Genomic DNA, 12983 nt, shown 5'->3' with positions numbered 1-12983 from the left:
CAGCATGTAACGCGTTTAGCTGCACAGGTGTACATATTTTGAGATGTGGTACCCTAACATGTGCCCATAGTTATTTTTTCTCTGTGCCTAACAGTCTCCCCACAAACACATCACATAATTTACTGCCTGGTCTTTTCTGCAAGGTCGTAACTGTACCACTAACAAGGGGACCCTCCATACTGTAAATCACGGATTTTGATGCGCTTCAAATATGCTGCAGAGGAACTTACCCTGAGTACCAGGCTATTCCGAGAAAGTCAGCGTAGCGCGGCGGTAAAGCTTCACGGCTACCGCGCTGGAGGTACCGTTTTCGAATCGCGGAGTAGATTTTCGGCGTATTTAATGTCATTTGTGATTTCGTCTTTTGATTATTCGTTCAACTCCTCTACTTGTGGATCTTCTTCTAGCTGCACTACTGCAGAAAAACTTGGCTCTTCCATTTCACAGAATTTTTCTTACACTAGAGACGCTTTGCGAGCAACACGCTGTAGTTAGATGCGAATGTAAAGGAATGCAGCTCTGATCCTCATTGGCCCCAACTAGGAGCTGGGGTTCCCGTTACGCCTAACGGTATTCACGGGAGAGGGGACGATAATGGGTGGAGATCAATTTCAGGTAATGCAAGAAGCGACCGTTGTACGAACATTTGGAACTCCAACTGCGAACCACAAACGGAATGAATAGTTGAAAAAATTAATAACTGAATATATCTTTATATTTCGCAAACCTTACACTGTTTGTTGATATTCTTTGAAATAAAATTGAAAAATTCGGTCGATTTTGAAAAGAAAGTACATGAGTAGTATTCGAACACGGTACCTCCAAAGCGGTAGCCGTGAATCTTTGCCGCTGCGCTACACTGACTTGCCCGAAATAGATCTAATGTTACGGGTATACAAAGGGCGCAATGAACTTCAAAATCGATTTTCCCAAAAACCAAGGCCCGTCGCTAAAAAAAAAAAGAAAAGAAAATCGTTTTACGTCCATACATCAATACTTCAACACTTGGCCGCGCTGAGTGGCCCTGACCCGACCGATGACCTCAGCAGTTTGGTCCCTTAGGCATTCACACACATTTGAATATTTCAATACCTGACCTCCTACCCCGGGGAAAATCTTCATTAGTGACTTGCTCTTGCCATATGTTCTTGGCGATACTAACCAACATAAAACGTACTACTTCTAACAGGTATAAAAATTAGTCTGCAAATGAAGTAAATACTAGTGTAGTGTTGTTCAGTACACCGTCCTCCGTCACTAATGGAAATACGTGCACTTACACGCGTTAAACCCTGGATACTGACGCAGACGCCGGCCGGAGTGACCGAGCGGTTCTAGGCTCTACAGTCTGGAACCGCTTGACCGCTACGGTCGCAGGTTCGAATCCTGCCTCGGACATGGATGTGTGTGATGTCCTTAGGTTAGTTAGGTTTAAGTAGTTCTAAGTTGTAGGGGACTGATGATCTCAGAAGTTAATTCCCATAGTGCTCAGAGCCATTTGAACCATTTGAACTGACGCAGACATGCTGCACGTAGCTGAAAATCGAAGTAGTTACAGAAAAAAATATTTTTCTGCGGATTATACCTGGCGAATCATTCCATAAACTTTATCATTCACGGCCGGGCATAGCGTTGTATGTTTTCATTTCGCCGTTGGGCGGCAATTCATGTGCGATAAAATTTTGTGAAATTTGCATAATTTTACGACCGCCACAGTTTTAGAGTGTGTTTGCATTCGGGTGTGAACAGCGCTTTTTGAGTGGGTTCCACTACATTAACTTTTGGTCGTTATTCACCGCAAAATTATATGTGGTGCGTCGCAATGTGGCAACTGACGACAGTAAAAATGTTTTATAATATTTCGCTTTTCTTAATGAATGTAGCGAAAGAAATATAAATACCAGCTCATAAAATATATCACCACATTAAAAAAACTGATAGCGGTCGTGGAAGTTACTTTATAACCAAGTCATAAAGTATCAAATTTCGTTGCCAACGGTGTTAGAAAATAACACCTCTTTTTTTTATACTGCACATTGCTCTGGACACATCTAGGTCGTTATGAATGTTCTTAATTGTCGAAGACTGTGTACGGACCGTTACGTCCAGGTACATCTGCATATAGTCTACAGGGTGAACCGGAACTCCACGGACAAACTCTCAAAGGTTGTACTGGGATACCTAACGATTATTTTGTGGGATACCTAACGATTATTTTGGTATGAAGGCTCACGGTCTCCAACGGCTCGTTGCAGAGTCACTGCACTTCTTTTGGTTTCTCCCCCTCCCCCCCCCCACCCCCAATTAGATTTGTTGTGTCTGTATTGCGCTGAAAATAGTGCAAACAGTGCAAACAGTTAAGTGTCGACCCCTCACCATAACCGCTGTTGACAACATCAATGCCCTGAGTTAGCACTCAGTACTGCTGGCTTCTGTCTAGGGTTTTGTTGTCCTGCTCCGTTAGTTGTGCGTCAACAGTGATACAGTCTGTACTATGGATAGGTTTACTGATCGACAGTTGGCCGATACGCTCCTCTTGCATCGATTCGTTGAATGCAGCGGAAAAGCGACGCAACGACTTCGTAACTGTTCTCGCACATGGGGCAACGACAGCGTAGTACTTTAACGTCCCATGGTTGATGCATTACTGCATGTTATATGCAGAAGTTTTGGTGATTGCATATTATAGGATTTTACACTGTTGTGTAGGTATTTTGACAGAAACAAGAGCGATTACGGTGCTCTACCGCAAATCCGAATGGGACGGATATAGGTAGATGTGGGTATATGACATACACACAAATGATTAAAATTTCAGATATAATTGAATGGTTTGGTCAAAAGAAAGAACTTCACAAATTCAGTAAGTCAATAACGCTTTGGTCCACCTCTGGCCCTTATGCAGTTTGGCATTGACTTATACAGTTGGTGCACTTCCTCGTGAGGGATATCGTGCCAGATTCTCTCCAATTGGCGTATTACACCGTCAAAATCTCTGGCTGGTTGGGGCACTCCAAACGTTCTCAGTTAGGGAGAGATCCGGCGACCTTCCACGCCAATATAAGCAGTAGAATCCCTCGCCGCGTGCTGGCGGGCATTATCGTGCTGAAATGTAGGCCCAGATTGGATTGCCATGATGGGCAACAAAACAAGTTGTAAAATACCGTCGACGCACCGCTGTGCTTTCAGGGTGCCGCAGATAACGACAAAAGAGGTTGTCCTAGAGTGTGATTTACTGGGAATGGGTGAATAACGTTGAGGCACCTCGAATGGCTAATGCATGTGACCATAGAAGTGGGTCAGTATGGGTCGACGAGATGAAGTTACATCAGAGACAAGTTGCTGATATGAAGAGTACCGCCCCACATTGCAGATACGGTTTCCACGCCCTACTGTCAAACAGAAGTACCAGAGGCGCAGTAGCATTGACGCACAGGAAGGCAGAGCCGTTATGGCATGTATGGCTTGATTGCTTGATGTACAAGCAATCATTCTGCTATGGCTCACAGTGCTTTAGCAAAAGAAGGTTGGACCTAGGTCATGTAAATACTTCTCACTTCATGCCAGTCGCTACCTTGGGCAGCAATGTCTCCAGACCTCTACCCAATTGAGAAAGTTTGGAGCATTATCGGCAGGATCCTCCATCCAGCTCCGGATTTTGATGATCTAATGCGCCATTTGGACAGAATGTGGCGCTATGTCCCTCTGGAGGACATCCAAAAATCTATCAGTCAAAGCAAAGCCGAATAGCTGCTTCATAAGCTCTAGAGATGGACCAACGCGTGATTGGTCATCGTCCAATTTTTCAGAAATTCTAGTGATTTGTTTGTCTGTACATGTACAGCACATCTACCTATTTCCGCCCCATTCGCATAATTCCTCAGTCCTGCGTCGCTTCTGTTTTGTCTACATCTACATCTACATCTACATTCATACTCCGCAAGTCACCCAACGGTGTGTGGCGGAGGGCACTTTACGTGCCACTGTCATTACCTCCCTTTCCTATTCCAGTCGCGTATGGTTCGCGGGAAGAACGACTGTCTGAAAGCCTCCGTGCGCGCTGTAATCTCTCTAATTTTACATTCGTGATCTCCTCGGGAGGTATAAGTAGGGGGAAGCAATATACTCGATACCTCATCCAGAAACGCACCCTCTCGAAACCTGGCGAGCAAGCTACACCGCGATGCAGAGCGCCTCTCTTACAGAGTCTGCCACTTGAGTTTATTAAACATCTCCGTAACGCTATCACGGTTACCAAATAACCCTGTGACGAAACGCGCCGCTCTTCTTTGGATCTTCTCTATCTCCTCCGTCAACCCGATCTGGTACGGATCCCACACTGATGAGCAATACTCAAGTATAGGTCGAACGAGTGTTTTGTAAGCCACCTCCTTTGTTGCTGGACTACATTTTCTAAGCACTCTCCCAATGAATCTCAACCTGGTACCCGCCTTACCAACAATTAATTTTATATGATCATTCCACTTCAAATCGTTCCGCACGCATACTCCCAGATATTTTACAGAAGTAACTGCTACCAGTGTTTGTTCCGCTATCATATAATCATACAATAAAGGATCCTTCTTTCTATGTATTCGCAATACATTACATTTGTCTATGTTAAGGGACAGTTGCCACTCCCTGCACCAAGTGCCTATCCGCTGCAGATCTTCCTGCATTTCGCTACAATTTTCTAATGCTGCAACTTCTCTGTATACTACAGCATCATCCGCGAAAAGCCGCATGGAACTTCCGACACTATCTACTTAGAGTGTAAATCGCAGTCACAGCATTACTCTGTAAAGAGACGCCAGAGACTGCGGGTCCTTTATACCAAAACACTGAGAAGATATCCCTGAAGAACACCTGAAATTTCGTCAATAGAGATCTGGTTCACACTTATACTTCGCAAACGACGGCACAGTACCTGGAGTAAGATTCATCCCACCAATATTAGACATTTTCTCCGTTACTCCAGTAGTGTACTGAGTGAGGGGAAACATGGCTGTCTAAGTGCATCTGTATGTGCCCTAATATGTCACATGCTGTTTTCATGATTTCTACGAGAGAAATCGGACTGAAGCACAGTCCCCGTCGAATGCCGGTTCTCTAAATTTATACAACAGGCTCCCTCGACGCTCCCTTTCTTACGAAGATGCTCGTTTAAATGCCCCAATTATTTCTGTTACATTTCTGTTTGCATGGACTGTACCGAGCTGTTATGGTCCTAACAACGAATACATAACTTTGAAGCTCTGAGTCTGTTCCAGCAATGTCTGAACCGTAATTCACAAAACACAGGGTCCAGTCACATGTGACCACCGCATATGTTAGGCGTCAACGTGCAATAACCACTCAGACGGTAGGTGGCATGACTAGCAGTGGAGGGTATGTAAAACGTGTAGGGTGACACAGGAAACAGTGCAGTCGTTCTTATAAAGCGGAAACTGAGCGACTTATATTATGACCAAAAGGCATGATCATTGGCTTCTGGGCCCAGGGTGGTGGCATTTCCTAGTCCGCAGCTCGTGCTGTAATGGTTAACTTCGCTGCCTCTGGACCCTACGGGGCCCCAGGTTTGATTCCCGGGCGGGTCGGGGATTTTCTCCGCCCGGGACTGGGTGTTTGTGCTGTCCTGATCATTTCATTATCATTAGGGGAAATTGCGAGACTGGACAGTGTAAGGATTGGGAATTTTTACGGACACTGATAACCACGTGGTTGAAAGGCTCACAAACCAAAAATCACCATCAAGCATTTCCCAAACGGCTAACTCTGTAAAATGTACGCAAGCCGCAGTGGTTAAACTATGCCATGCATGACAATATGGCGCCATCTAAAACCGGTACTGAGGCAATTGTGGTGAACCACAGGGCATAGATGGCAGGAGTGAACGACGGCTTTGGAGATGTGTACAGGTGAACAGATGTGCAGCCGTTGAGCAACTGACCGCCCCGATGAACCAAGGAGCTACCAACAGTGTCTTCTCAACCACCAGTCAGAGAACATTGCTGCGTATGGGCCTCCACAGCATTCGCCTTGTTCATGCACCCTTACTGTCTGTTGTCCATCGGCGACGAAGGGCGAAATTCGCACGCCAATACCGAAACTGGACGTCCAGTGAGAGGCCAAATGTGGCGTTTTCAGATCACGTTTTATGGCTGTTGGTGTGTACGACCCTGAAAAATCGTCGGAAGTTGCAGGCCGTAGAGGAATAGTTATGGTCTGGAATTTCCTGGGTGATCTCGTTATTCTGGAAGGCACAGTGGATCAGCACTCGTATGCTTCTCTCCTTGGGGACCATGTCGACCACTACATACAGATTGTTTTTTCCTCGTCACAATAGCATCTACCAGAAGGGCAATGCGTAATGCCACACAGCTCGCAGTGTACGTGCGTGGTTCATAGAGCACCAGGTTAAGTTTATCGTTCTCCCCTCACCACTAAACTCTCCAGATTTAAACTCAGTCGAGAATCTGTGGAACAATGTTGATGAGGCTGTTGACGCCATGGATCCTCAACCGCAGCTGGTCATGGCACTGTAGTGCATGGCACCACATCCCTGTCGGTACCTTCCAGAACCTCACTGATTCTCTTCCAGCATCTCTAGCTGCAAAAGGATACTCTGGCTTTTGACAGGTGGTAACGTTAATGTGAATGGATCATACAGCAGTTTTGGATATAGTTTGAAGAGTAGTAGCGTTTTGCACTGTTCGTTGTAACCTCATTGAGACCCTTCCGATATTTGACCAATGAACTCGGTGAGAGGCGTCTTAAGAAGATATGCGGTCAGGTATATTAGCGCGCAAAGAATGGAATCGAAGGCGGCGTCCTGTGGTGGCGTCTGTAGCGCCACCCATAGGAATAGGAATATATTACTCGCGCTGGTGCCAACTGGCGGACCATCTATGAGTTGCGTCTTCAGCTGAGATATGAGCGTCCCGGAGCTCGCTGTGTGCGGTCGTCTAGATATTATCGATATGACAGAGTGATAAGTGCAACTTCCTTTCAGAAGTACCTAAATAACTTTTCACTTTATGCAGTTCACTCCTGCTACCATGATAATTTCAAAGAGTGTGATCCAGTCAACAACATCAAAAGATTTCTTTGAGTCTTTCTTCAGTCTACCTTGTGAGTAGAGTTGTAAAACTTCGGTAAGGTACCGTAGACTGTCATAAGCAGACGTAGACTATGGCAGTTTTGGTAGTAGCCTTGGTCAGTCAACGCCAACGACCTTGCCGCAGTGGTAACACCGGTTCCCCTCAGATCACCGAAGTTAAGAGCTGTTGGGATGGGCTAGCGGTTCTAGGCACTACAGTTTGGAACCGCGTGACTACTACGGCCGCAGGTTCGAATCCTGCCTCGGGCATGGATGTGTGTGATGTCCTTAGGCTAGTTAGGTTTAAGTAGTTTTAAGTTGTAGGGGACTGATGACCTCAGAAGTAAAGTCCCATAGTGCTCAGAGCCATTTGAACCATTTTTGATGGGCTAGCACTTGGATGGGTGACCATCCGGTCTGCCGAGCGCTGTTGGCAAGCGGGGTGCACTCAGCCCTTGTGAAGCAAACTGAGGAGTTATTTGATTGAGAAGTAGCACCTCCCGTCTCGTAAACTGACATACGGCCGGGAGAGCGGTGTACTGACCACATGCCTCTCCATATCCGTCTCCAGTGATGCCTGTGGGGAAAGGATGACACGGCGGCCGGTCGGTACAGTGGGGGCTTCCAAGTCCTGTTCGGACGGAGTTTAGTTTTTTTGGTCAGTTAAGACTGTAACCGCATTACCTGTACGATAGGTGTGTTGCATACGTAACGGGCGTTACCTCATTTCAATCCCTTTATTTGCATATCAGTCTCTTACTAATTGGAAAGGTGAACCGTCCAGAAACTGAGTGAGGATATATACAGCGCCACATAACTCAGTACGTTTTTGTACTACGTAGTTATCCCCCTGCCTGTTACTTGAAAATAAACACTATGTGTAGCAAAATTGACTGCCATATTAAATTCAGATTTTATTCCGAAACAGAGGGACGTTATAGTAAAAGTAAAAAAAAAAAAAAAGGCAATAGCGATTTATGATATAGCGCTACAAAAAGCAATTTCCTCGACAAAAAACGAAGAAATAGAAGAATATTAAATAAGTCATAACAAAAGCATATCAAACATTTCTTCAGTGCTTCAGAGAGCTTATGTAAAACATGTTTCTGTTATTGATAAATATCTTTCGCACGTATTGGTAATAACAAGACGCTTTTATCTTGATTATGGTGACCTACATTCTATTAAGTACAAAATAACAAGAACAATTATATAGATTTCTTTATGTTTATGCATGTTATTTGTACTTGCATCGCCGGCCGGAATGGCCGAGCGGTTCTAGGCGCTACAGTCTGGAACCGCGAGACCGCTACGGTCGCAGGTTCGAATCCTGCCTCGGGCATGGATGTTTGTGATGTCTTTAGGTTAGTTACGTTTAAGTAGTTCTACGTTCTAGGGGACTTATGACCTCAGAAGTTAAGTCCCATAGCGCTCAGAGCCATTTGAACCATTTGTACTTGCATCAAAAGTAATTGGTTTGGTTACAGTTACGTGATAAACTAATTTTTATTATTTATAAAATGTAGTTTGTATTTTATAAGGATACAAAACACGCAATGGACTAACACTGAATGATGTACGGTTCTAATTATGTGCAAAAGAAACAAAATAATAAAGTCGTCGTCTCCCAGTTCCGCTCTAACACATTCTTTTATGTTTCTTTCCTTACCTGTGCTACCAAACTACCGGTAATACTATCATTTATTACGATATTTTTATACTGTACCGAAACTATGGAACCGTAGTTTTGGTACAGTGCAATTCTTCTGCTGAGATAAGTCTTAGGGTGTGCATAGTGTTGCGTGTTCGTACTTTTTTCCGGAACCTGAACTGGTCTTCTTCAGGATCGGCTTCTACAGATTTTTCTATCCTTCTATAAGATATTCGTGTCAGTATTTTTCAAGAACAAACTGAAAGGGATCCGGTTCATACAGTCACCGTGATACGTGGATGGCTGTTTGTCTACGAGTGACCGGCTGTGGGGCTATTAATCAAATGGTACGAGAACCATGCGCAGCGCCGGAAGTGAGCGTGTCGGTGTTGGGGGCAGAGGTTCGCACGTGGCCAGTGCGGGGGAGGAGAGGACACGGCGGGCGAAGCGTCCGCCCCGGGGATCGATAATCGCCGCCCCCGCAGTCGAGTCCGGCCCAGCGCAGTCGACGCGGCTGACGGCAGTCGGCGGGCGACACTTTGTCAGCGGCGCAGTTCTGTGGCCGGCGCTGCGGCCGCCGTGTTCCGCTGATGGGCGACTGTCAGCGCTGGGGTCGGTGGCCAGTGTCGCGGTCACCGTTTATCACACTGGGCGGCGCGCTGATTTCTAACAACATCCACCGACCATCGTTTAGGCCGTACACGATACGGACCGCGCATGACGTCATTATACACTAAAGGGGGAAAAAATCCCAGCAGTTAGAAATAACTGATGTAGAGAAATGAAATGTCAGGAATACATTTGTCTAGCAGAATATTTAAGTGATTAATGTCGCAAGATCACAGGTTAATGAACGCGAGACAAAAGCCATCGCAAATGCGAAATGCTGGTACATTAACAACGGGTGTAATTGCCACAATGTTGAATGTAGAAACAAGTTATTTACATACAGCTTTTACTTTTTAGCCGGCCAGAGTGGCCGAGCGGTTCTGGGCGCTACAGTCTGGAACCGCGAGACCGCTACGGTCGCAGGTTCGAATCCTGCCTCGGGCATGGATGTTTGTGGTGTCCTTAGGTTAGTTACGTTTAAGTAGTTCTAAAGTTCTAAGTTCTAGGGGACTGATGACCTCAGAAGTTAAGTCGCATAGTGCTCAGAACCATTTGAACCATTTTTTTACTTTTTAGCAATCGACAGAGCTTGAAAAATACAGTTTAGAAACATAACGCCTATTAAAACTTGCAGTGAAATTTTTAGCAAACATATCATGCTAACATTGCTTTTCAGTCACAGATTCATCAAGTAAAGATCGCGTTAAGGAGTCTTAGTTTCTGTGAACAATTCACTTAGCAGCCGTTTTCCGGAAACGCTTCACTACAAACTATGTCAGTCGTTACATCTCTAGAATTCCGTTGCCAAGAACTCTCGAAAGCTTTTGGGAGGTAAACCATTTGAACCAATGAAGACAGTTTTCCTTCCTTACATTGATAGACTTTTGAGTACGAAGAATACCTACATTCTACGTACTGTACTATTCGTTGTCGAAAATCTTGATGCGTTTATGAAATGCTATGGATGTTTACGATACTTTATTGCCAATATGTACACTGTCAGAAAAAAATAGTAACGCATCCAAAGGAGGAGGGGCGGAGGTGGGGAGACAGGAACCGGAATGAAACGCAATCGTTTGGGGGTGTTTATGATGTTATTAGATTGGTTACAAAACTGAATGAAATTTACAAAGAACTTGACAGTGTGAGCCCACTTCCTATAGCATGGATGCATGCACTGATTCACTTGACAAGGGTTTCATATAGCCGTTGTATTCTCTCCTGAAGCAATATGCCCCACAACTGCTGTAATTCGTCCTTAACATCGTGGATGCTGGCTCTGGAAAGAAGTTGACGTCCGAGCTGGTCCCGTACATATTCTATCAGAGACAGATGTGGGATTGCCTCAACATCACGCAGACAGTTCTTAGAGACACTTTCCATGTGTTCACGAACATTGTCCTGTTGAAAAATGGCACCGAAAACAGACGCATCAGACGTAATACATCAGTACGAAGGATTTCTATCATATACTGTTATGCCGTCATTATTCACTTAGCCTTGTACCAGCCTTGACCTGAAATCATATCTGATGGACTCCCACACTATGACGTCAGGAGTAACACCGCTGCGCCTCTCAAAAACACTGAAAGAACGAGACCTCTTGCTTATGTCGACGCTGTGCTCGCCGACGATGGTCATTCCCTAGCAGTCCGTGCTCACCGATCACGGCAGCACTCTAAACGCAGACGTTTATATTTACGACAGCCTACACACGGGACGGTAATCCTCTAGTTCGGCTGCTGTTTGTCTCCGACCTATGGAGCGGGATGACACAGAATGTTGCACGGAGTCCAACGCTTGGTCTTGGATGGCAGACGTCTATGTGAAGGGGGTTACAATGTGCCTGGTGCACAGCACGACGATGTTCCCTTGTGGTGGTCAGATGTGACCAACTGGAACCTGGACGACATACTTGCCTGCTCACACGTTCCGATGCAGTCCGCCAACGGGCCACTGTGATGTCTTAACCCCCACAAATCTGGGTATCTCACGTTTCGACTAACCAGCCGAATGGAGACCCCCACATTGAGGCCCCTTTCAAACTTTGTCAGGTACTGAACAGCGTGTCTGGGCTAGAAGTATACAAATACATTTATTTATATTTCAGTGCCTATTAAAGTTTATAAGTCCACTTGTCCAACACTGTGCACATGACCTCAAACATTTTTATGCATGTTGGTACAGTTCAGTAGGGACAACATTTGTTGCTCGACAGATATCGAAAACGTACTCCACTTCTCCCCACATATTCATATGCATGAAAGATGTTACGGCCTCTACTGCGGCGTCTCAAATCTGACAGGTCTTGACCCTTCTTCTGTGAGCAATGTCCTCGATTAACTCCCAAGTACTGAAATTCAGCGTAGTAAGATCGGAGACTGAGATGGTCAGGCAATGGGAATCCCCCCCCGCCCTTCCGATCCAAGGCTCAGGAAACGTCTCATGGGGAAATAAATGTTATAACATCCCCATGATGGTGGATTGGGGCATTATCCTGCTAGAAAACGACGTCGGGAGGCATCTGTGGAACTGCAAAGTCCATCAACATGTCCAAATAGGTGTGCCCGGTCACCGGCGTGAATGTACCATGCGACTCAGCGCTATTCATCAAGTAATGAGGTGAGGATCTTCTCTTGGAGAGTGTCTCTATGGATTGTGCATTTACCCAACAACTAAAATGTCGAGTTCTTTCGTTATAAGAATTTGTCTGTGAACACCTCTAGCCCGGACACACTGTATATTCAGCCTGGTTTTGTAACATTACTAAAGACGAACAACGCTGCTGCATCCTGGTGACAACACTAAGCATGTACACACCGGTGGAAGATGTGTACATATACGAATATACGTATGACCATGTCTTCTGGATGCATGACTTTATCAGGCGGTGCACTTCGAAAACAGTGAGCGCATTACGAACCACTAATGTAAATGTACACTATAGTTCCGCGGTTTTCACTATGCCATCCGTCGTGTGTCTTACCTCAAGAGTGATGGAGTCCAGCCAGGAACCGGCCACCAGTAGGTCGACGCTGTCTATGCCGATGAACCAGTCAGGAGACGGCGTGATGCGACTTACGGCGGACACCTGCGACAGACATAAGAGGGAATACCTTCAGTCAGTTTTACATTAAGTAGAAGCAAAGATTCTGTGTTAACTACGGTGAAAACGCACTAAAATACATAATTATGTAACTTCTAGGCTATTAGCAACCTGTGGTGCCGGGAATTCCAAAATCGGTCAGACACGTAAGTGACAAAATTCTTTATACGACTATAAAAACGACTGGAAGATGAATCCAAAAATATGACTGCGTTATCATGATGTTCAGTCTATAGATTGGTTTTGCTCCGCTCTCCAAGTAAGCCTCTACATGTCTCATTAAGTAGTGCAACCTACAACCATTTGAACCTGCTTGCTATTGGCAATCTTTGGTCTCCCTCTATAATATTTACCTTCTCACACGTCACCCCTTTAACATAACTACGTTTCGTTGATGTCTCAAGACGTGTCCTACCATATGATCCCTTCATTGTCCGCCCCCGGTAGCTGAATGGTCAGCTTGACGGTTTGTCAATCCTCTGGGCCCGGGTTTGATTCCCGGCTGGGTTCGATGAATT

At 45.4% G+C, this 12983-nt stretch overlaps 1 protein-coding gene across 1 annotated transcript in view; it reads right to left on the bottom strand.

The window, feature by feature from the left end:
• LOC126259867 (spondin-2-like) overlaps window positions 1–12983 on the bottom strand; it is a 614486-nt gene that overhangs the window by 182823 nt on the left and 418680 nt on the right. Inside the window, exon 3 of the mRNA XM_049956926.1 lies at window positions 12346–12450. Within this exon, the coding sequence (XP_049812883.1) occupies window positions 12346–12450 (105 nt within the window). The remainder of the gene's footprint in view (window positions 1–12345; window positions 12451–12983) is intronic.

The sequence above is a fragment of the Schistocerca nitens genome, chromosome 5, assembly GCF_023898315.1.
Source record: "Schistocerca nitens isolate TAMUIC-IGC-003100 chromosome 5, iqSchNite1.1, whole genome shotgun sequence".
NCBI lineage: Eukaryota > Metazoa > Arthropoda > Insecta > Orthoptera > Acrididae > Schistocerca > Schistocerca nitens.
Note: the sequence above shows the minus strand (reverse complement) of the source record. Positions and strands in the feature narration are given on the sequence as shown.